The sequence below is a fragment of the Leptidea sinapis genome, chromosome Z, assembly GCF_905404315.1.
Source record: "Leptidea sinapis chromosome Z, ilLepSina1.1, whole genome shotgun sequence".
NCBI classification, from domain to species: domain Eukaryota; kingdom Metazoa; phylum Arthropoda; class Insecta; order Lepidoptera; family Pieridae; genus Leptidea; species Leptidea sinapis.
The window spans coordinates 18,065,398-18,090,279 of record NC_066312.1 but is presented as its reverse complement, the minus strand read 5'-3'; the positions used below and the strand labels follow the sequence as shown (position 1 = coordinate 18,090,279).

Genomic DNA, 24,882 nt, shown 5'->3' with positions numbered 1-24,882 from the left:
ATCTTGTGGGGGGCCTACCAACACTACACCTTCCGGTACGTGGTCGCCATTGGAGGACCTTACTGCCCCAACGGCCATCTGTCCGCCGAGCTATGTGCCCTGCCCACTGCCACTTCAGTTTCGCAATCATTTGGGCTATGTTTTGACTTTGGTTCTCCTACGGATCTCCTCATTTCTAATTCGATCTCGCAGGGAAACTCCGAGCATAGCCCTCTCCATTGCCCGCTGAGCAACAGCGAGCTTCCTCATAAGGCCCATAGTTAGCGAACACGTCTGTGTTCCGTATGTCATCACTGTCAAAGTCAAATAAGCTTTATTTAATTAGGCTTGAACTAAGTGCTTTTGAATGGTCAGTATAAATATTTCTTTTAAATTGAATCTACCATAAGTTCGGAAAAAATATAGCTCCTGAGGAGGACATACAAGAAGCTGAACGACCCCTTTTTTCAATCAAAAGAGTATTTTACAATGGCTGTATAGAATGTTTTAAATACAAAATATTTAATAAAAATAATAAAGAATAAACTGTTTTAAAATAAATTATTGTATATTGGATGTATCAATCCTAAAAGCTTGAATTCATTTTTTGTAAGGATGCGTCGTGAACATGATGGTCGTGATTATTGTCATAATTAGTAATTGCATCCAACAAATACACTATTTTTTTAACTATAACAGGTTGACCTAGCACCACAAGAGTTCACGAGTTGATGCATGGACCAGCCATAGCCCTTCGTACATATTTGAGGGAAGGAGACGGTCCGGCACTTGACGCCACCGCAAGCAACGCCATTTTAGTGAGCATGACGGGCCGTGCATACACATGATTACTATGATTAGTACAGTTTGAGTTGCCAGAATATCATTATCATTATTAAGTAAGTATCTATAAAATAGCTTTCTGCCTGAATTAAATAACTCCTCCTTAACCTTAACTTAAACGGATTTTGATGCGTATTTAACCATCAGTTAGATAATTTTTACGAATAGAATAGTTTCTATATATTACTAGCTGTTGGTCAGTGCACTTCGCTTCACCTAACCAAACGTATTTTTAATAATATCAGAGATTTAAATCTTTTTGTTGAATCTACAATAATTATTTAGTTTTTCTCTGTTCTTGTAATGAAATCATTTCTCAGCAGAACTGTCAAAGAATGCGTCAAAAATTTGTCTCATATAAGAATTCATACAGAAATAAACTAAAAATATTGAAATTCACTCTCAAGTTGGATCAAATTGCACGCAGTGTGCAAAATTTTGCTTAAATCGCCTTACAATATCACTATAGTGTGCCCGTGACAAAACAATGTCACTGTCAAAATAAAGTCGATTGACAATCTACCGTTTAATTATAATATCATTTTGTAATAGCACGGCTTTAGCAATATACCTGGGACATACAGAATCGAAATTAAGTTTGGTAATCGTGTGGCATCCGCTTAATCATTTAACAAACTTATTTATAGCTAAAAACATGCAGTTTTTACCTCGCTGAAAAAGTCCGTAGTATCGGAGAATTTTTCAATTATCATTTCACAAATATGATACAGTAATGGATGTTTATGAACGGTATCTTTCACCTCCATCACTTTAGATAAGTATTCCAGTCTGAAACCTTTCACTTGACTTCCATTTAAAAAACTTCCCACTGACCTCAACGTGGACAGTATAACTTTAAAAGTTCGGTTGTCTTTCAATAATTCAATACCTTGCTTCAGATCCATAAGGGGTTCGGCTATTTCTTTCTAAAAATTTAAATAATCAAATCAAATAATGATAAAATATATCAATTAAATTTTGAATAATAATATAATTACCTCTAAATTATCGAAGTCTAACTTGAAGACCCACAATTTCAGCCTCGATGAAAGTTCGTTAATTGATGCTAGTGTAAGTAAAAACTGCTCAGCGCTACCAAGTGGTAAATCGGGATTGGCATACTGTAAAATAGTGGCATACATTAATAAAGCTACGGATTTGGATACAGATTGAACACAAATAATGTAAAGTTACTATTGTCCCAAAATAAGAGCATAATATTTTGCATTATAATCAATAGAACGTCATTGATTATAATAAAATAAATGTGACTAGTAAACATATGTATTATAATTTTCATTTTTGTGTTGTTATTACCTGCGCTTCCTGAATCTTTACTTTTTCTTCTTCCGTCGGTAGCATTGTCAGTAATTTTTCAATGCCTTCTCTTCCAATGACCGTAGCATCCATTTTCAGTATCGCTGCTTTTATTGTTTGGGGCGTGGGAAGCTTCTTCATCGCAATATTGATAGCGTTAGATCTTTTTGTATCTAATATTAGATTTCTCTTTGGTTCCATCAGTTTCTGAAGAATAATTTGTGAATGTTAAATTAAACATAAAAATTACGATATTCAATAATTATGTATAATGTCTAAGTTAGATATTACCACTGACTTGAAAATGTTGTAGAAAAACTTTGATATTATTTTTTTAAAGTTCATGCAAGTTTGAAGTCAGGATAATTTTTGATAGATTTTATTTATGATGTGACCAATCTGGGTTTTCAGACGAAGAAAACTTTTTCAAGTCTGCTTGTAAAATATGCATTACTTAAATATTATTATAATAAAAATAATAAACTTAAAATAATAAAGTTCTACCACATACCTCCTATCAGGATCATCAGCCAGGACATGAAAACAACAAAAGCATATATTAGAAGTTATTTAATGTAAAACAAAATTAAATATATTTTTTTTATAAATATGGCTAAATATTTTTTTTGTTTGGTAATTGCACTCTGCTCTCAATTTGAAAGTTACTGTGATTATTCGAATTAACAAAAAGTAGCATTAATTTAATCGTATACATGTTTTTACCTTAATTATTAAATCATTTGTTCTCGATTCAAATAAGTGCTCCAACATAGCTGAATCAATATTGACCTGAGGTAAATCATCCCAAATAAATCCACCCACTCGGGGCCTTACTGTCGGTGGTATTGGGTTATCTTGAATTTCCCGCCAAAATAATTTAACTGTTTTCTTGTTCTTCTTTATAGTTGAAGTATCAGTCTCCATTGACGCCTCCGCAAGGTTTGACTGATTTTGCGAACCGTTGGCTGGTGGTGCTAGGAAGAAATATCCTGGGAGCGGTGGAGGACCAACTGATGGTAACATAAAGGGTGGAGGAGGCGGTGGACCGTTCGCTGTATTTACTGAAGATGACATAACGTCATCATCAGAATCTTGTAATAAATCTGAGAAATCTAGATCACACAGTTGGAATTCTCGATTTAGGCAAGTTTTCCGTAGTTCTTCCCAGTGGAGGTCATTTTCAGATACTTTAATCTCGTGCAACTTGGAAGATTTCTCGATTGTTGAACTTTTGATTATTTCTGAAAAACCAGATGACACTAATTATAGGCTCATTAGCATACTATTGCTACTATATATATATATTACTACTATATCGTTTTGTGTATTGTTCATCAAAATATTACCTTTCGATTGTGATTTTGCAAGTTCTTCTTTTGCTTTTGATACTATCCCAGCCAATTTAGATTTTTCTTCGGAGACATGATTTGAAGAGCTTGTTAATCTTTGGGAAATATCTTTAAATCTATTCTCCCGATTGACAAGAAATACTCTGTCGTCCTTCTCAGGTGTCACGTCAATTTGTTTTTGACGTACAGCTGCTAAATTATCATTTGTGTTAACACTATGACCTAACGTACCATTCTGCATCCTTTGTGTAAGACCATTTGTATATCTTTGGTTTCCTGTTTAATAAACATAAAAAAAATTAAACACAAGAAAGACATATAACCAATGTTTGTATTTTTTTCTATATTTTATATTCTCTATAAATGATACTTAGTAAGCAAGATTTGAAAAATCAATATAAAGTTTAGTGGGTTAGCAAATGAACAAACCATTTATTAAAACATCCGGCAAATTGTTAAACTTTGTCGTTTTGTTATAGGATGCATCTTCTGTGAATCTATTTGTTTCTGTGACATTTATATCGTATTTATGGCCATTACGATTTTCTTCAGCTTTGGTGCCCAATGAGCCATTATAAATATTACTCAAGTTGTTAAGTAGTTCTTCTTGTTGATTTATATGGTGATGTTGTCGAGCAAATCGATCGCGACGTTTTCTTATAGATGTTTTTATTTCTATGCACTCACTGTTGTTTCTGATTGACGGTAGTATCTTTCTTTCTTGTGTTGGTTTCATATCGTTAGTTACAGTATTTTCAGTTTCCATGCTATTTACACTTGATTGATTCGCTGTTGATAGTTAGTAAAAGCACATAAATTAAATAAAAGCAAACGGCAAAGTAAAATTACTTTCTACGGCAAATGGGTTCACCAAAAATAGCAACTCTTAAGTTACAGAAGATAATATTATAAACCATCAATATACATAATCATTGTTGGTTATGTATATTGGACCTTAAATGGTTTGGACCTTAAATATGATCACTCTTCCTATAGATAAGATACAAAGTGAGTAGTGTGATAAGGACATATAAGTAATATAGTAGCCCGCTGTAGCTTTCCTTCTTTATCTATTCTTTTTTTTAAAGTGAATCTTAACATATTAGGAAAAAATGTAAACAAAAGTAATTGGCAAAGAGGCAATGGAATTTTGAAAAAATGTGATGTCAACGCGAACGAAGTCGTGTATAGGGTCTAGTTTCATAGGTATATTATATGGATATGGGAAATATATATATATACGTCACTTTACAGTGTTTAAGTAGGTTTAATTGATCCACCAATGAAGATGCATTAAATAAAATTCTTACAAATTGAACTTACGTTAACTCGAAGTTTCACAAGGTTTCAAAAGAGTAAAAAATGTAGAATAAAGTCCCCTTCATAATTTTAACTTTAATATAATGGAATTAATGGCGAAAATTCAATCAACTGTGTGCCTCCCCAGTGTACCTAACAAGTAAATAATATGAACATGTTAACAGTTAACACACCGTTTCGGTGATAAATACTACTGGTATATATCATAAACAATAAAAGAAAACCCGACATCTGGACAGAATAAGCAAGTCATTAGCTGTTAAAATTAATCGTTCATCACTTTGTGTCAAGCATAAGTTTCTTGGGAAACACGCGTTTGTGGAACGCCTGGCAGCAACGTGATATAATAATAATGATTTCATTTAATTAATACCCAATTGTATTTTCTAATAATAAATCTAATCACATTTCTCACTTGACCGTCTTTAACTACTTTAAAATCGATTGGTGTACATAAGTACAGTAAATGTCACGGGTGTAGCCGACAGTGTGAGGCTATTGAAAAGGTACTTAGCAATCTCCATTGAATTTTACTTTACCCACTACAAAAACGTACCTGTTGCTCAACTCATCATAACCATATATTTTTATGTTAGGTTATTGATAATTGTTTTGTACCTACATTTTCGTTTTCCCTTCTTACTTAATATATCAGACAAAATGCCAATTTAAACTTAATAAATATAATTCTTAAAGTAGGTATTGTTTATAAGTTATTAATTAATAATAGGGCTGTTACTTGTAGTAATTGTAAATTGCCTTTAAAATTATCATAACAAAACTAAGTACTTATAATTTATCCAGGAGTCTTTCACTAAATACCCTTGAATATATTTTTATCGTACTTAATAGTTATACTTAGTATTTTTTTTAAATTATCACCCCTGTATATATACTCAACAATTTAGTTCCGAGTTTCATTGCTGTCAAATGGATTATTTAAAATTCCATATTTTAAAGTATTACTCAATTCTATTTATCATTTTGTAGGAGGCTCAATTACAAAAGTGCCCTCTACTTATCTATTACATCTTATCAATATTGATAAGGAGGTAGATTAGCATTGGTTGCGACTTCACGCAACCCAGCAGTCTTCAACCAAATATAAACAAACACCGCAATAATTATGGTAAATGTCATTATACTGGACAAACAAAGTCATGTAATAAGTATATTAACATGTCGGGATAGACCTACGTCTACGCAGAGAACAGCTAGTATATATATTATTGTTTGTATTGTTAATTTTTGATTGTATTATTAGTCAATTTTAGTTTCTGTTTCATGTCATATACCATAAAAATTAAGCAAAAGCGTCCGCTATTTTTATTGCTCAAAATGAATTAGAATTACGCGAGAAAATTAATTTTCAAATTCAACAGCTATAATTTATTCTTAAACATTAAAACATTGCTAATACATTATTTAAAAAGAATCAAAATAAAGCAACTCAGATAATGACTATCTGAATCTTAAATTAACAAACACCCGAGCAAAATTTTGATAGTTAATGAAATAGTTTTGATAATCATTGTATTCTAGTGTTTAGAATGTGCCGAGGGGACTGGATGATTGCTGTGAGAGTTTAGATAAAATGAATCAATGAATGAACCCTGCTCTAGTTAATGCACTTCCTATTTATATATTGTAAGGCTTATGAACCTCGATTTAAAATAGAAAATCGGACAAGTGCGAGTCCGCCTTAAACACACGATTTAGTTTGTTTAAAAAAAAACAAGAGACCATAAAGATGAAAATGTTATGTTCAATTTTTATTTCTATTGTGTGGTACAAAGCACACACCGATTTTCTTGGACAAACGGGCGTACAGCGGGAAATAGTAATAGGGATAAATTAAAAAATACGCTTTGAGATCACTACGTGAAGAGTTTGTCTTTCTGTCAAGAGTCCAATTCATATATATAATTTAATGGGATAAAATGTAACGTTTTTTATAACTTTAGGTTGAGGTTGAGTGGTGAGGCGCCTGATCATATTACAATGAATGGAATCTCATTAAACTAATATAGAATATTGTACGGTTTTGTCCTTTCAGTGAATCGATTATATTATACCAGTGGAAAGAATTTGGTCACTTATTCTTAATCGTTCAATCATGGCGGAATAGTCGTGGTATTAATTTATCTGGTTTGTTGGACGTGGTTTACATTTCTTCATCGTAGCTGCGTGTATGTACACTAATTGGTGGTTTGCAAAAAAATTAATCAGGTTTATTCATATGCTGGTTGATCGGTCGCGACTTTCAGGTACTACTCTTTGTTTAAGTTTCGTTGTAGTAAGCTTTTGTTTCGAATTTATTCGGATGAATTCAATGAGCTACATGTATTGTAAACTCATTGATTATTATTAGAAGTATTTGATTAATGTGAAACTCTTTGAGGATGAAACTTATGCGATAAATTAGGAAAGAATCGACTGTTGTTTTTTATGGAAAAGGAGGATAAAAGAGCATACGGGTCACCTGGTGTTAAGTAATAACCGCCGCCCACATCTTGGAACACCAGAGGAATTGTTTAGGAATGTGTACGCGCTCTTTTTGAAGGTACCCATGCTCAAAATACTCTATTTACTTCTGTTTGTAATATATTTCATCTGTCCGGTTAGAGTGTATTATTGTAGCCTCGCTTGTAGAAGCCTATTAATGAGAGTGATCATAAAGTTAAAGTTAGTACAAAATATTAAAGTTCTATTTTCTATTCAAAATTCACACAAAACTATAGAAATATAGAAAACTACATGCATACAATTCTTCCAAACATCACTATTACATTTCTAGCTTACCTTTCTCCTTTACTTGATACTTTTTTGATTTTCGTCTGTCTGTATTGGTTATACTTAAACTTCGCCTTCTCATTGATTTAATTATAGACTCATCTAATTGTCTGTAACAATAAAGTAAAGTATAATCTAACTGTAATTATTGTAATCAAATATCGTGTTTATTTCATATATGCCGTCAACTCACTTAATTGCAGTACCACTTTCATCACCATCTTCATATAACAGCACAGCATCAAATATTTGTAATTGTCTTAAAAGATCTAAGTCAGTTCCTTGTTTTGACATGTACATTTGAATAATATCATCTATACCTTGTTCTTGTAAAACATCAACCTGGTCATAATACACATCTCTGTCTTGTATATTTATTAAACATAGATTAATGAGATTCATTGCACATATTAATAGTTCAGTATCTGACGCATCGAAATCTTGTAAAATTTTCATGACGTTGTACCATGGTGGCCGGTTATGAGACTTGTCCACAAAATTTATAGCATCGACGAGAAGGAGGCTGTTCGTTTCAGTATATTCCACAAAGATAGACAGCAACTTTAATGTCGTTTTTACGATCATTCGAAAATTACTAGCAATGCGAGAGTATAACCACTGGATACAACCTTTATGATTCATTACGCCATGCATCCCATCTACGTAAATTAGAATCTGTAGACAACAAATTTAATGAAGAAAATATCAGAGAAAGCACAAATCACGGGGATATTCCGTTACGGTTACCACACATTAATAGTTCGCTAGTCGATATAAGCCTATCAGTTATTCGCAATCGGTTACAGGAATAGGATTTTTGAAAGTACCAAATCAATATTTTGCCTACATTCTTTACAACTTTTTTCTACAGAACGTGTGTTTTCACTTTTTTACCGATTAATAAAAAATTGTTATAGTATGTGGTCAATGCATTACACAGGATGGCAACTGTTCAATAAAACAAGAAAAACTATGAATCTGTAACTGTTTGTGACTGATTGACAGGCTTATACCAACTTGTGAATTTCTAATGTGTGGTCACTCATAATGAGAGAACGTCTTAACACGAAACATTAGACGCCATTTTTCAATACAAACATTCTCGACTTTTTTCTTAAAATTATTATCAAATTAGATCAATAATATCGTTATTTGTCTCACTCTTGTAATTCAAAAAGTGCTTTAAACGGCTTAATTGTACGTATGTCGCATTCAGAGATCTAGTATACAAATATTTCCTTCTCATTCGGTTTCCAAAATTTCATTTAAATTTTAGGTTCATAATTGGAGAAGGTAATTGTGGTAATTGTGTAATTGTATGTATTATATATATTGTATGGTAATTGTGGTGTTGAGATTTTAACTCGCGATTTTTAGTGAGAGCTACAGTTGTCTATAATGCAATGATGATTGTCTCGCCTGCGGTAGCGAGACGGTATGTTATTTTTGAATTCTTAAATCTGAAAAAGACTTCAGCTAATGTTTCCTCTTAAGACGCTTCAAGTTGTGTGACTCTTGCTACGGTTGTTGCAGAGCCAATTTATGGTGGAGCCAAAGATGTACTATATAGCCATATTTTCCAAGAAAATGCAAGCGATAGAAACATCCATAACGACTTTAGCTCTCAAGTTTTAATCAAATAATAGCCAACAAAATAAGTTGTTGCAGAAAAACAAACTGATCTATAACAATTATTAAATAATGGTATCAATATTATGTAAAGCAGAAATTTTAAGAGTTTTTTTCGAGAAATTTACTCCATAAAGTTTTATATCAAGTGGATGTAATGTCAGAACGGTAGAAGCGCCCCCATTTCCGTTAAACTAAACAAACTGATGTTTGATTTAATTGTCATTTGAAAAGAGGAAGTACCTGTCCCACTGTTCTCAATACGTAGTCGAGGTATGTTTGATCTTCTTTAGCGCTGACTTGCATGAGGCAATCGAGCCCATTGTTAGCCACAAACTCATGTACCAGGTCTTTATCCGACTGCATCATTTGTTTAACAGCGAACAGGGCTCTCCTGAGATCTTTTCCTTGTGAATTAATAAGCCGTTCTGAAATAAATATAAATTTATCTTAATTTATTTATCTCATTTTAAAATATGCATTCCATAAGTATGACTACCAAACTTTGATGCTTCATTTTTACGAGACTGTCTAATTTTTCACTCTTTTTGATCAGAATTTATTTATAATCCTAGAAATTTATATTATTATTAAACAGGGTTTTATAATATGCTTGTAATAGAATTATATAATTTATAAGAGACATGCATTAAATACTATGAAGTGAGCATTGTAAACAATTAGACAAAATAACATTTAAATATTATGGATTATTTAAATTATTGAGATTAATTTGCCTTACTATAAATGATGTAGGATTCAGTAATAATAAATAGTTATAAGCTTACCAATTATCGCGTGAACTCGGACAGAAAGCTGGGTGCGTAATACGAGGGCGTTCTTACGACTGAAAAAAAAAAATATAATTAAATAACATGATTTTCCATACTGAATGTGAAATTATGAATTTATATCAGCTGAATACTATACTGTACTGACTGCAATAGCTCACACTAATGAACGACGTCCCGTATTTTTCATAGTATCAGATAATTTTACACTTCCCTAGTAGAAGGGGGCGATCAAGACCGTGTAGGAACTAGGGATTGCAATTGGAATTCAAAAATAACTCAAAAACACAAGGGCTTTGTACAAATCGAGAATTCTAATTGCAAATACAATCAAATCAAAATTTTTTGCTGTACCGTTCCGCAACATTATGCAAATAAACGGTCAATATTAAATCAAATATAACCTTTAACAGCTGTTAAATGTCTCCTAAATCTGCTATCGTGCTTAGACATAATTAAAAGAACACTTTAAATACACCGTTTAAGTATCACCATTTACGGTAAACTTAATTGAAACCAAAAGCTTATTAGAAACATGAGAGATTCTTCAATGAGTAATGAAGTAATTATGAGTTTTCGAATGGTTTTGTAACATGGTATCATATAGCTCGTATGCCACTTTTTAAATTGAAGCAGAGCTATATAAAATTAACTTCTCTTACCACATGTTTTGATCAGGGTATAGATATTTAAAAAAAACAACTGGTAAGTTTCTGTCGAGTAGCCAAGGTTTTTGTTACAAAAGAAGCCTTATTACAGATGAAATCGCGAACAGGTGTTGTTGGTTTTTTATGACAATAACGGACGAGACGAGTTCGATGTTCAGCTGATGGTAATGTAAATGCCATGTCTCATTTGCCCAGAAATTTCAGTAGTTACGGTGCCCTTCAGACCGAAGCACAATAATGCTTACACATTCACTTCACAGCAGAAAAAGGCGCCGTTGTACACCATTAATCTAATCCGGCATCCTGTGCAATGAAGCAACCCCCTGATAGAAATCTACTACTTAAGGTCAATCAATTTGTAAAGCCGTATAGAAAAAGCTTGCTATTGGTGCTTGAATGTTTTTTTTTTGTATGAGAAGTGACGAGATGAGATGGGCACACAAATTGGAATGCAGTGCTACTCAGCATTCTTGATTGAATACAAAATTCTGTACAGTATCGCAACTGTGCCCGTCACTTGAGACGTAAGGTGATAAGTATAATTAGTTTGGTAATTTCACTAGCTACGGCACTCTTCCAACCGACACACAATAAACAATGATTGCACATTACTGCTTCACGGCAGAAAAGGTCTCCGTGTGGTTACCACAACCTAGCCTCCCTCTGGTGTATAAACTTTACAAATTTTCTGCATCAGCAACCATATTGGTACAGATCCCCATAATCATCGTCATCATATCAGCCGGAAGACGTCCACTGCTGGACAAAGGCCTCCTCCAAAGATCTCCACGACTTGCGCTGCCCTCATCCAAGATATTTCGGCCATCTTGACCAGATCGTAGGTCTATCTTGTGCCTACCAGCACTGCGTCTGACTTATCTGCCATCTGTCCGTCGAAATATGTGACCTGCCTACTGCCACTTCAGTTTTTTTACTTCTCTTACGGATCTCCTCATTTCTCATTCGATCTCCCGCAGGGAAACTACGAGCATGTCCCCCATAATATATCGTTGGAAAGGCCTTTATGTTTGGCTTTCTAGGTGGTTAGTATCAATAGCTATTTAGGTTTAAACAATTCCAATAGAGTTATATTGAAAATGACATTTGTTTTTATAGACACAATGACCATTTTGAGCAAATCTGTTTGTTTACATTATGTGTCAAATAGTAACTAATTGGAGCATTTGTCTATGTTTTAACTACCATTGCATATAATGCTACCAGGCATGCATACACGGGCGGGTCTATAAGCAGGCAATGGTTTTGTTGCCTTATCATTTAGGAACCACAGGAAAGTCTATTTAATTGATTGAGTCACTATTTAATTGTTGAATACCCAAATCCACCTTAAAACTGGGACCTGGGATATATGATCTTCATAATTATTACCTTAATTTATTGAATATAATTATGAAAAAATATATATGAATTTGTGAAATAGTTGACTTAAATTTATGGGATTTTTTATTTCTATATTGGAATTAATTGTGATTTTATTTTGATAGCTCAGTACCAAATAACTTACTTGTCTTGTAAGCCTTCCAGCTCCTCATCTTGTTCAGCAAGAGTGGAATCAATGTCCAAATAAGGCCCATAGTCGCCGTCCTTGAAAACTTGCAGCGTAGCATCATCTAACTGTAACAATAAAACAATAAAGATGTTCAATTAAAATAATAAATTACATAACAAAATTAGACTTTTTATAATTTGGTATAACATTTTCTTTAATCAGTCCGACTTTTCGTTGACAGGCGATGTCGAATAAAATACAATATAAAATTTGCATTCTTACATGATAAAAAAATAACTAACTAAAAACTAACCCAGTATAACTTTATTTTTAAATTCCGCTTCTTTAGGTGCAAATTATTGTGATAAGAATAGAATGAGAAATTCACAGTTAAAAAACTTTTGTCGAGAACTTTAAAAATTAAAATAACACAATAAGTTATATATCGTAATTATCATTGATGTGATAAAAACTCGTTTATTTTAAGCCTCACCTAGGCTTAAGGCAGTTAGCTGATAATCCTTAAGTCAATATAATATAGCGACAACTAATTACTATCAAACGGCCGCCCGTCTGCCATCTACGTAACAAAGTAGTAAAAGACAGACAACGCCTGGAACTAATATTACACATATTGAAAACTAATAGTACCACACGCGTGATGATAGGAAAATGTAGGCAGACATTCTGTATGTGCATATGTACGCTCTGGCAACGTCGCCGTTCGCGCATCATCGTTTTCAAAGCATAATGAAGCGCCTGACCATATTTACGAGCAAAATTCTTGCGTGGAAAACGTAACATTTTGAAACATTTTAAAAGGCGCAAACAGTTACGTGCATACAATCCCTGTTATCCCTTTTCCTATTGATTATTCATTTATTTGTTTGTATGTTGGAACGTGTCTTACCTGTTCACTCACTCATTAATATCAATCAAATTCAAATATTTTCATTGAAAATGGGATTATAAAACACTTATTGAACGTCAAAAACCACCATACATTCGAATATAAGAAAATGAGCGGGATTTTACTTTTTTTTATATGAAATTTCGTTACAATATATTATTTAAAAAGCCTGAGGGCAGTCCCTCCAATCAGTAAGAATGTCATTTACGTTATAGTTTTCTTTAAAAGACTTACTGAGTAGTAAGCATAACAAGTTTATGTTTGTTCCTGGAGATAATATTATGATTATCACAGTATAAAAATTTGATTATATGCCTATGTATTAATGTACTAGTAACAGGCAAAAAAAAAACATATATGCTACTTATACTTAATAATAGAACATAAATTAAAAATAATGACCAAAATACCATCTACTATCTAAGTGATTGAAACTACCTACTTACGGGGAACCATATATCTTATAATTTTTAATATTTATTTTATTTAATTACACAAAAAAAAAAATACTAAATGACACAATACAAACAATTGACAGTGTTTACAAAAATTCCTTTAAAATGTGTGTTTTTAAAAGTTTCTTAAAAGTATTTGTAATGAATTGGATTATTTTATATATAATACGTGACCTTAACATATTTAGTGTCAATATACTAAGTACATAACCAATTTTAATCTTTCAAAGCTAGTAGTTTATTATTTAAAATACTAAGGATCTAATGCCAAGCTTAAGATTAACTTTCTTTTTCTATCTCACTCTGGTAGTCTATGCTCTAAGTTGCTGCACGTCATAGCGCCTAAGACAGCGTACAAAGAAATTATTTTTGGGAATAACTGAGCGTACTGTCTATGAAATCACTCTGCGTCCGTCACACTGAGACTTGGTACTTGAGAGGAATGGTTCATGTGGCTGTTATAAAATATGTAAACGGCACTTACACTGATACATAACAGGACTAGCGCTATTGTTGTTACAATCAGAATGCGTTGCGTTACTCTACAGTATTGTTCTTAAGGAACGGTGTTTACACGTTGATACTTCATACGTACCTCAAAAAACATAGAACCTAAAGGGCTCTAATAGCTCGTAACACGCTTGGAAGGTTTTCCCTGTGGGAAAACCTTCATTTCATCAGTGGGAGGCTCCTTTGTACAGAATGCCGGCTAGATTATGGGTACCACAACGGTGCCTATTTCTGCCGTGAAGCAATAATGTATAGGCTAGTGAAGTTACTGGGCAAATGAGACTTAACATCTTATATCTCAAGGTGACGAGCGCAATTGTAGTGGCGCTCAGACTTTTTGGGTTTTGCAAGAATACTGAGCGGCACTGCATTGCAATGGGCAGGGCGTATCTATGACGAGCAGCTGGACGTCCTGCTCGTCTCGTCCCTTACTGTCATAAAAAACATTCGAGTATGTTCCTTACCCACACAACCCAGGTGCGAGAATTAATTCGAGTGGCTCAAATCCAGTACCTGGGACTTATTGGCAGATGTCCAACGCGAGCTGTGAAAACTGGAGCGTCACTTTAAATAGAACCAACTTACTGGAATTTTATATTAAATAGCCCAAACCGATTGCAATATCGCTTTTTCTACTGCTCTACTTTTATCTGTCATTTATACAATATACACAATCAATAATATAAGAACATAATATGTACTTTATTGAATCTTTTAATAAGTCTATACTCTATGGTCTAAAAAAGCATTTTTAACTGTACGATAATGTTGCCAAAAAAGCACAGTTGTGCCACAGATAACTAAATCTAGGGTATAAGGTTATATATACTATATTAAATACATAATATTTTCATATTTAAATATTTAAATTAAACTTTTTAATTTGTCTTAAGAAAAAAACTTGTTAATATAATTTGCCAAGATGCTGCTACGTATATTTTGTAATATCTTACATTTTCCGCATTGGCTGTATGGTAGGTACCTTTGCCATTCGTTGAAGGAAAAATCAAACCATTTACCAGAGATATGTATGTATATACGCTACGTTACTCGTCCATTTAAGCGGCAACTCGACAACTTGATATATTTGTTTGTTTAATATCTGTTTAGTAAAAAAATTATTGAATGCGACACGTTGTATAACTAGGTTAAAAAACGCTTGTGGCGTCATTCATTGCGATTTACAACAAGGCCCTCGTGTTTTTTGACCCTCTTTATACAACTGTTGTATAAAATACTATAACATCGTATTAAAATAAGTAAGCGTGTGTTAGATGATGATATTACAAAAATACAATAATTAATTGAAATTCTCATGTCGGGAGTCGATGGTTGCAGCTGCAAACGTTAGTGATGAATATGGATATATTAAAATATCGTAAATGTATGTGTTTGTATACGTATATTATAAAAAAATATACCACTGTCGGGTAATCTTGATTAACCTCTGGGCATGAAACTCAAGAAGAATTAAAGAAATTATTAATATATATAATTATTACAGAAATTAAATCACGATGGACCAATTTTCGCGGGTTGAGGGTGAACTACAATTGTCAAAAGATTGACCCATTTTTAACGAAGTAAGTTTTTAAGTCGAACCGGTTTTTAACAAGAAGTAGTCTATTTGCGCTAAAGGCACAACCAGTACCTTGAAATCGAGTGAAATTTTATTTAAACAGTATATATTAATTACTAGCTGACCCGGCAAACGTTGTTTTGCCATTTAAATTATTTTTGGAGTTAGACCGTTTCTTGGACATTGCAACATTAATTTATTTATTTGAAATAAAAGCATTTTTTCTGAAATGAACGTAGCCAAAGTTACTCCTTATTACATCAGAGACTTATTATTTTTTTTATTACTCATCAGAGTTATTAGTGTTTGGCCATTCTTTCGATTGGCATTATAAAAGTAGGGGTGTTTTTTTTTTACATTTCAGTCGGTTTGATTCCCAGACGAGGCAAGTAATTTTTAGAAAATCTTTGAATGCAGAAGTACTAGCTTTTAAAAATAACATTAAGTCTTCTTTCAGTAAAATAGCCTATCTTCGATATTTAAGGTACTTTCCCTTCATGTCCCATAACTATGGGACACCCTGTATATATGAATATATAATTCATATACATGTAGTAAAAACGTTTATTTCACTATTACAAACAGACACTCCAATTTTATTTATATGTATAGATTATCCATCCATCCCTCGTTTGCTTTTTGGTAAATCCTTTAAAATAGATATGGCTTCCGTTCGTTGTTGGGTTGTAAGAAACTTTCCTTCACGTAAAAACAAACTGTAAAATGCACTATAAAGCAGTTTTTTCATTTAAGCTGCCAGAATACGCATGTAAAATCCCATAAAAACCACTGGAACTTAAGTAGGCTTATAATGGAAAATCAGGAAACAAATAATAAGATCAGGTAAGAAATATTAGCGAATCTGTTTTAAATTTATTTGAACTTATCTATATTTATATATATATATATAAATGAATTACTGTTCGTTAGTCTCGCTAAAACTCGAGAACGGCTGGACAGATTTGGAAAATTTAGGTCTTGAATTATTTGTGGAAGTCCAGAGAAGGTTTAAAAGGAGAATAAATAGGAAAATGCTCGGAATTAAATAAAAACAACCAATTTGTTTTTCCTTTGATGCGTCCATGCATAATTTCTATGAGAGAATTTATTGACGCACGGTTTGACAGTTCTGCTGTGAAACAATTTCATTACGCCAGCAGGGTGCATATTTTACGAATTAATTCTTATTGTTAATGTTATGATATATTATTGACAAATTCATAAAAACATTATTTATTATTTACAGAACAACGTCTGTCGGGTCAGCTAGTAATATATATTTTGAATGAGTAAAATGGGTCTCTAGTTATGTGTGTCAAACAGTCGAAGAAGTCAGATATTGTGGCTGAGTCATTTCGCAAAATAATCACACAGTGAATGTTTCGCGCTGACAGGCATCGTACTAATAATAGATTATGAATGACCTGTGGTATGAATCTGCGGAAAGTCATGTATTTTGGTGATTGCCACGTAATAGAACATTATTTTTTTAATTTTTCGCTTTAAAGATTCCTTAATAATCAGATTCGAAACGCATAAATGCCATTTCGAGGCTTGCGTAGTCATGACGCGTTCAACTATGTCTATAATTTTTGTATTAATTTAATGCAAATTTTTTGCGCTGACTATTAATATATATTAACTATTATCTCGATGAAAGGTTTAAAGACTGTTTACTGTTATAAATACTGTATCATTTATTAATGAGAGAGAGCTTTTAAAGGTGAACTAATGAACAAATTTGGCAAAAGCTCTTCAAAGCATATTTTATTAGATACGTTATTTGTATCTAAATTGAAATCGACATGAATGCTTTGAAGCGAAGCGCGTCATTGTACCAGTTACAGTAATTATTATCATAACTCAACGATCTCAACTATTTCTTAACTCTAAACCCAGATACGATGTGCTTTTAATGCGCAACGGTACTTAATGCTTAGACTGATGGCAGTGACAGGAGTTTAGGTATTCCTATTGACGTCGATACTATAATGAAAGCATAAAATCTAGCGATATTGATTTTTACAATACTGTACTAAGCACGGTTGCATACATACATTTTTTGATTCAATTTACAAAATTTGAAAAACGAACTGGTGTATACCTACCCATATACTAGCGTATAGACCTGACAGCCTCATAAAGAGGTAATGCCAAGCGTGGCTGACTGTTTACGACTCGTCAATTAAAATCGGTAACAGTAATAATAGATTCGCTTTTCTTTTATATCTTGTTGTAGAGATGTTCTTCTGTCTCGTTAGAACAATACTCCACGTGCGACCGAATTTAGGCCTTATATGGTTTCTGAAGTGGCAGTGCGCAGGGCACATAGTTCGACGGACAGATCGTCGTGGAAATCTTTGGAGGAGGCCTTTGTCCAGCAGTGGACTTCTTCGAGCTGATAATGATGCTGGTTTCAGGCGGTGGCTTGAAGTGAAGGTCTGTCTCTTTGTTAATATTTCAAGATTACGTATATAGTAATTTTCTCACGCCTTATTTCAAATTAGAAAGATGAAAGGATAGGTTTTCATTTAACTTAATCCTAGGTTAGAAATAGTAAGCCGTTTTAATTATAGTTAGGTTAAAACTCCTTTGTAGGATCGTTTTTTAAAGATGTAACTTTTGTTTCAACTTTTAATTCACATAAAAATGTAACTAATACGCAAAAATTTGATATTAAAATACAGCTACAAATTACGCTCATTTTAATCCTTTAAAAAGTATTTTAAACGTGTAACACTTGCGCTCTTATAAGAAAATAGTGTTTGCAGCAATTAAAATATGTCTTAACAACATTAAAATATATTCACCAATTCAGTATGATTCAATGATTTCGACCTTCATATAATATTTAGATTACGTTGTAAGTGTAAACAATTTAGTGCTTAAGCGTCTGCTTTTTGAAACAATTTCTAAATAGGTGTGGCCTTCGCGAATGGCTTGAATAAATTAAAATTCTAATCTGAATATTATTCTTTGTTGCAAGATTCATATTATATAACGATTGCCACAGTTATAATAATATTATAGAAGGGGTAAAGTTTGTAGGGTTATGAGGTTGTTGGGATAATAACTAGATCTACTTGAACCGATTTTGAAAATTATGTTACCAATAGAAAGTCATATTATTTGTGACTATCGTAAGGTACATTATATTACCCGAAAAATGAAAAGAGTTTTACTTCAGATTTGCAAAGTAAGTCGGAGAAAATAATGTAGAACGAAAATGATTCTTACGAACGCTGCCATAACGATGAGAGATTAAAAGGCATTTATTTTCTCAAAATTGATTCCTTTAGAATTCTTTTTGATGTCATTTCGAATATACTAGATACTACTACCATTTCGGAAACAAATGGCGCTCTGAGAGAGAGTAAAATAAATAATAGAAAAAAGGTTGTTTTGTTTATTGCATGTGGCAGCATTAGAACACCAACTAATATGGTTACACTGGTAAAAACGGGCGTAGTCACGGGTAACAGCTAGTAGTTTATATATACGTAGGTGGGTACGCCCAGCCTTTAGGCAAATTAAATATTTGATTGACTCGTGAATGACACGAGTAACGCTTAAGAGGAAATGGTCCAGATTAAGAAGCTCATAAATAAACTGTGTGTGTTTAAGAACACACGATAGATGTAAAAACTTTATCAAGGCGAGGCTTATAATATTAAATACAACTACTTTTCTAAATTATGAAATAACCCTTGTGGCTCGGGCACAGGGAAGGGTCTGGTGTGGGCCACGACTTCGTTCGACACTCTGGTTTCCTCTCATGTCCAAGCGACTTGGGTTAGTACTGGGGATGTCGCTTCGACTGCCGAGGACAGCAAATTCGCAAATGTGTCGATCTCAGTGAGTCTTACATATTTGTGCCGTTTGTTGTCTTTCTGAGGGAGACACTTGGTCCGTGGGTCCCAGATGTGCGGAAAATGTACAAAGTACGATCAACGCGCCTCAAAAGGGCTACTGGAAACCAAAGCTCTGGCAGCTATATCAGCCAAGGAATCAGCCTAGCCATCCAACGCGGAAATTCTACCTATTCCTTGGTACACATCCCCATAATGTTTTTACTTCATGTTATCATATCTAGTATTGTAAATATTGCATTGTTTTGTTAAATATTTTTTTATGACTATTTCTTTGTTTTATATATATTAATAAAGCAACAACTTTTACAATAAAATAATAAATGCAATAATAATATAATATATAACTATAATAGTATATAAATAACTGTAACTAACAAGAAGTTCTTGTTTTCAAAAAATAATTGTATTTAGAAACAGATTTTACATAATATATACAATACGGCCAAGACATGCGGCCCCAGCCTCTTTCAATCGCATCAAACCTTTTTTACCATCTCTTTTAATTATTCTAAATTACCCTGATCTGACTTCTTTTCAGTAAATCCCCCATTTAATCAGAAAACGTATGTATAAGTAACCTTTTTATACGATTCCTTAATAAAAGAATTAAACTCTACAAACCTAAACACACAACGAAAAAATTTTAAATCATGTAAAGTCAATGTATTTTTATCTTTATAGTTACAGTACGGATGCGATTATTGCAAACGTTAAATCTGAACCGACTCTCACCTGAACACAAATATTTAGAACAGATAATTTTAGCTAAACACAGCGATGACTAACTTGCCTTACTAATTTTTGTTTACTTTTATTTATCACTTGTTACAATTTCGTAGATTTAATCTATTTTCGTTAATTGTTTCAATTACTAAAACTTCATAGCTATACATATTAGTTACGATTTAAAATAAGCAATATCATTGCAGAATAACTTTTCAGTTTTGAGATATTGTTTTCAAACCATGTTCTAAGGAATTCAATTATTAAAATATCTTAGCAAGCTTACCGTCCCAGATTTTTATTATTATATACATATTTAGAGTACTTACCCTATGTGGGGCTTGAAGCAAGCGATGCACTGCAGCGATTTGATATGATAAAGGTATCGTTACATTAAACGTATGGTATAGAGGTCTTGTGGGTTCTCTGACGTTGTACTCGTTGAAAGGGTCCAGATCATCCAAATATTGTACACGACACACGAAAGTGTTTCCGCCTATGTCTCTCACTGCCCCGTTTACTCTACTCTCAGGCATTTTGACTAATTCAATCATTTTCTTCAAACACTATCACAGTTTTCCACTATCACATTGCAAACACTAATAAATAATCTATTAATCAATGATATATCACTAAGTTTTGTTTTTCATTCTCTGTTTTATTCTGTCTGAAATTCGGCCGGTATTGTACTGAAAGGCGACTGCGAACGCACTGAAGTCTTTACGTTGGAAAACACGTGGCATATGAATCAATGCCGAGATAAGATTGCATATTTGATTAATTTTTTAATATACAAATGCGTGTCATGATATTGTATCTGTGGACGTGACAATCACTAATTAAGCTTCTTACACAAAACAAGCAACAGTTCATACTAACTATAATGATATCTAACTTAGTCCCTTCGAGCAAACTATTAATGATAGAGAAAGTCTAAATTATGATAAGAATTACCAATGCCTATTAATAAATATTAAAACAGCAAAGGTTATTAGGAATTATATTTACATAATATTTTTTTAATTAATTTCGCAATACCCTCTTGGTACAAATCTATTTAGAACGACTATTGTTTATTAAAGATGATATGGGTATTATAAAAATTATACGAAAGTAACAATTTTTCCTAATTCATGTGGATGTTAATAAATATATATATTTTTATGACAATAAGGTAGGAGACGAGTAGGACGTTCAGCTGATGGCAATTGATACGCCCTACCAATTACAATGCAGTACTGCTCAGGATTCTTAAAAAACCTAAATATTCTGAGCGGCACTACAACTGCGCTCGTCACATTGAGACATAGGATGATAAATCTCATTTGCCCAGTCATTTCACTAGCACGGCGCCCTTCAGACCGAAACACTGTACAAATTACTGCATCACGGCAGAATTAGGCGCCGTTGTGGTACCCATAATCTAGCTGGCATCCTGTGCAAAGCTGCCTCCCACTGGTATAATATATTGTATCGTATATCATAAAGCCATATTTATTTTTTGTCCGTCTATTTGTTCAAACTAAATTGGCTGGATAGACAGACGAAAATTCCACTGACAGTTAATGTTTTATGGAGTATACCTTAGCTTACTTAAATTTAATTGAACGGATTTATTTTTACGTAGGTAACACATAAGATAAACACGTAAATAAAACCTACGTGGGCAAAGTAGCGTGCGGCCCGATAAAGTGAAACAGATATTTTATATAAGCCCCGCATGATTAGATGGGGAATGACCGCAATCTCAGCAACGTCATAGTGACGTAAATACGATGTAGATATATATGATATATAGCATTATCCAATTTTTTTTAATTGAATTGGCGCAGTGCCTTTCGTTATATCATTTGATGGGTCCATTATTCTTTGTTACAACTCTCAATTTTGTACGACAATTATTAGTAGTCACCATAGACATACAAAAGACTATCGTATACACAAATAAAGCGTGCGAAAGACAACAACATCTCTAACGGAGATACAAAAATATAGAAACGGTTAGTGTAACCGATTTTGTTTGACAAGTCGTAAACTGTCAGCCAAGCTTAACATTAGATATTTATGTATTTTGAATATTAAACCATTAGTTAACGCACATATTGACATATAAAAATTGCTCACGCATTATTGGGCAGTCCAATACGTCTATAAGCTAGTAAATTCTAAGTCTACGGTAGGTACCGTCAGCAAATAAACACTTATATTGACAAGTCTCTGTTGACTGCTAGGTACACACTACACTAATCGTTCGCTTAATAGCCGTTATTTCAAGAAAACAATTGTATTTGAGTGTTAATTACACAGTTACCGAAGACAAAAGACTTACAATCTCTTAATGAGTGTTATTACAGATTCTTCAATAATATTTATTTACAAGCGGCCGACCGCTATTTCTCATGTATTTCTTTTTGATAATATGACCATTAATTTTTTGGTTTGATTAATTTTATATTTTTAAATGATATGAGCTTACGTCCAGTGAAAGTCTCGTCAAATTAATTCACGCCACTATAGACAGACAGACAGACAAAAGTTTTAATTGGTTTCATGATAAAAATTCTGTGTCAACATTTATGTGAATTAAAACCGTTAGTATAACAAAATAAATAGATATTAATTTTATTAATATATATGGAAAGTCGATGTAAAACAATTTTGTTAATCGATTTAAGTTAAGTCATTTTACCTGAAGTATAAACAAGAATCTATATTGAATTATATGTAAATTCATAACCGCATAGTTGCGTGTTAGAATAACTACTTGAACATACAACATATGATTTTGAATTTATTTCAGCATATAAAATAATATGTGTATATTACAATCGCAATGGTACAAAAACACATGTTTTATTATCAGTTCTTAAAAAAACCTGATAATACAAACGAACACATAATTATAACAAAAATTGTTGTATTTCTACACACTACAAAACTGTTAGCAATAAAAAAAAATTAAAACTGACACTTGTAGTTCACCAAACCACTATATAAGTAGGCAAATGACAGTTTTAACAAGGCCTCAAGGTTTATAATTCTAGCTCTCGTAAAGTTTATTAATAATTGGCTCAGCCACAATCAATTGTTATTTCATTCAATTTAAGACTATACACAATATAACTGACCTTGAACTTAATATACTGTTATGAGATCTCTCTAAGATGTACGAAATATTACATCATTTTATTGTCATTCTATGTTGTAAAAAAATGTTAGTCGTCGTGGCTATTTGTCTCTCAGCGATGAACAGAAAAAGCAGACAGGATGATTCATAAGAAAGATTAAATATGTAACTTATTTAACAAAAACCGAAGAAACAATTGAAATTGGAATTTGTAATTTTATGGAAATTCCACCGTTGAGTTAGACAGTTATGCGGCCACATCATTTTGCCATTTCATAACAACACAAATAAGCAAATTTTGTAACTACTTTTTCTTTGTTTAAATATAATTACTAACGGCATTTGGTGAACAAACAGTAGACGTTGGCAACGTTGAATTAAATGATGATATATTCTTGATAATGTAATGTATGTCCATAGGCACATGAATTTATTTGCTAGAAACTGTCATAACCATAACGTTAACACCAGGAACAGACATAAACTCATAATGCCTACTACTCGGCTCAGTCGAGTTAGTAAGTCTTTTGTGGAGCGATGTACATGCTTTTACAACAAGATCGGAGAAAATGTTCAAAACAAAAGTATTAAGATATTCAAAATAATAGTTTAGAAACGTTTGTGTGGTAAAAAATAAATGACTATAAAATATATATTTGGTTACTATAAAATAAATGACTTTCTTAATGATGCCACAGATTAGGAATGGAGCGACCTCCCCCAGCCTAATAAAAAAAAAGTTAAAAGTACAATATTACTTTGTGAACATATTTTTTTATGAAAAAAAAAGAACACGATGAGTTTGTTGCTCCCATTCTTCTCTGGTCTGAGGCATTATTTTTTGAATGAGTGGTAGTTTTTGACTTTCAACAAGCCATGTCACATCCTATTCTGAATAAAAATATTTGAATTTGAATTGATAGAATAATTTCACTTTTAACAGCAAGTTCATGAGAAAAGACAGTATATTTGAGCTAAAAGATTAAGAGTCATCGTCTGTCGCTGATGGAGTAACTGGACAATGGGTATTTAATAAAAGGTTAACGGACCAAAATTATTACGAAATAGCGTGCGCACGAGCTTAGAACGAGATGCTTGCGAAATGTGTATGATATCAATGGATTTGTTATTTTTGTTAGTCCAAGAGGATTGTTGTATTAATGTTTCGTGTGTACTCGGTTTAGTCAAACCTCGAGAGAAGGCAACCAGATGTACCCATTCAAAAAACTTAAAATAAAGGGAGAACTGTTTAAGCCTCACTTGCACTAATAAATTAATATTGAATGATTTAAAAGTGCAAATTGCCATAGATATGAATAAGCGAATAAGGGTTTCATTTCATACGTCAACAAACAGACTTTGTTGTGTCCTAATCTAATACTCGGTATAGAATTACTGATGTTTAAATAAAATATTAGGCTTTTTTCTCAACATGATTTCCCCATGCATTCCTCAGACAGGAATGGGTTATGACAGCACTTAGTTACCGAGTCCGTTACTCGGAAAC

At 32.7% G+C, this 24,882-nt stretch overlaps 1 protein-coding gene across 2 annotated transcripts in view; it reads right to left on the bottom strand.

The window, feature by feature from the left end:
- The window catches only part of LOC126978836 (FH1/FH2 domain-containing protein 3), an 89,821-nt gene that overhangs the window by 5,385 nt on the left and 59,554 nt on the right, over positions 1–24,882 (bottom strand). Inside the window, exons 5-15 of one of the 2 annotated variants that reach the window (XM_050827924.1) lie at positions 12,215–12,324; positions 10,019–10,077; positions 9,474–9,658; positions 7,795–8,276; positions 7,611–7,711; positions 3,918–4,277; positions 3,486–3,764; positions 2,862–3,380; positions 2,140–2,348; positions 1,821–1,943; positions 1,491–1,748 (exon numbers count right to left, since the gene is read on the bottom strand). In XM_050827924.1, coding sequence (XP_050683881.1) covers positions 1,491–1,748; positions 1,821–1,943; positions 2,140–2,348; positions 2,862–3,380; positions 3,486–3,764; positions 3,918–4,277; positions 7,611–7,711; positions 7,795–8,276; positions 9,474–9,658; positions 10,019–10,077; positions 12,215–12,324 — 2,685 coding nt within the window. The remainder of the gene's footprint in view (positions 1–1,490; positions 1,749–1,820; positions 1,944–2,139; positions 2,349–2,861; positions 3,381–3,485; positions 3,765–3,917; positions 4,278–7,610; positions 7,712–7,794; positions 8,277–9,473; positions 9,659–10,018; positions 10,078–12,214; positions 12,325–24,882) is intronic. The other variant, XM_050827925.1, reaches the window with a different exon arrangement.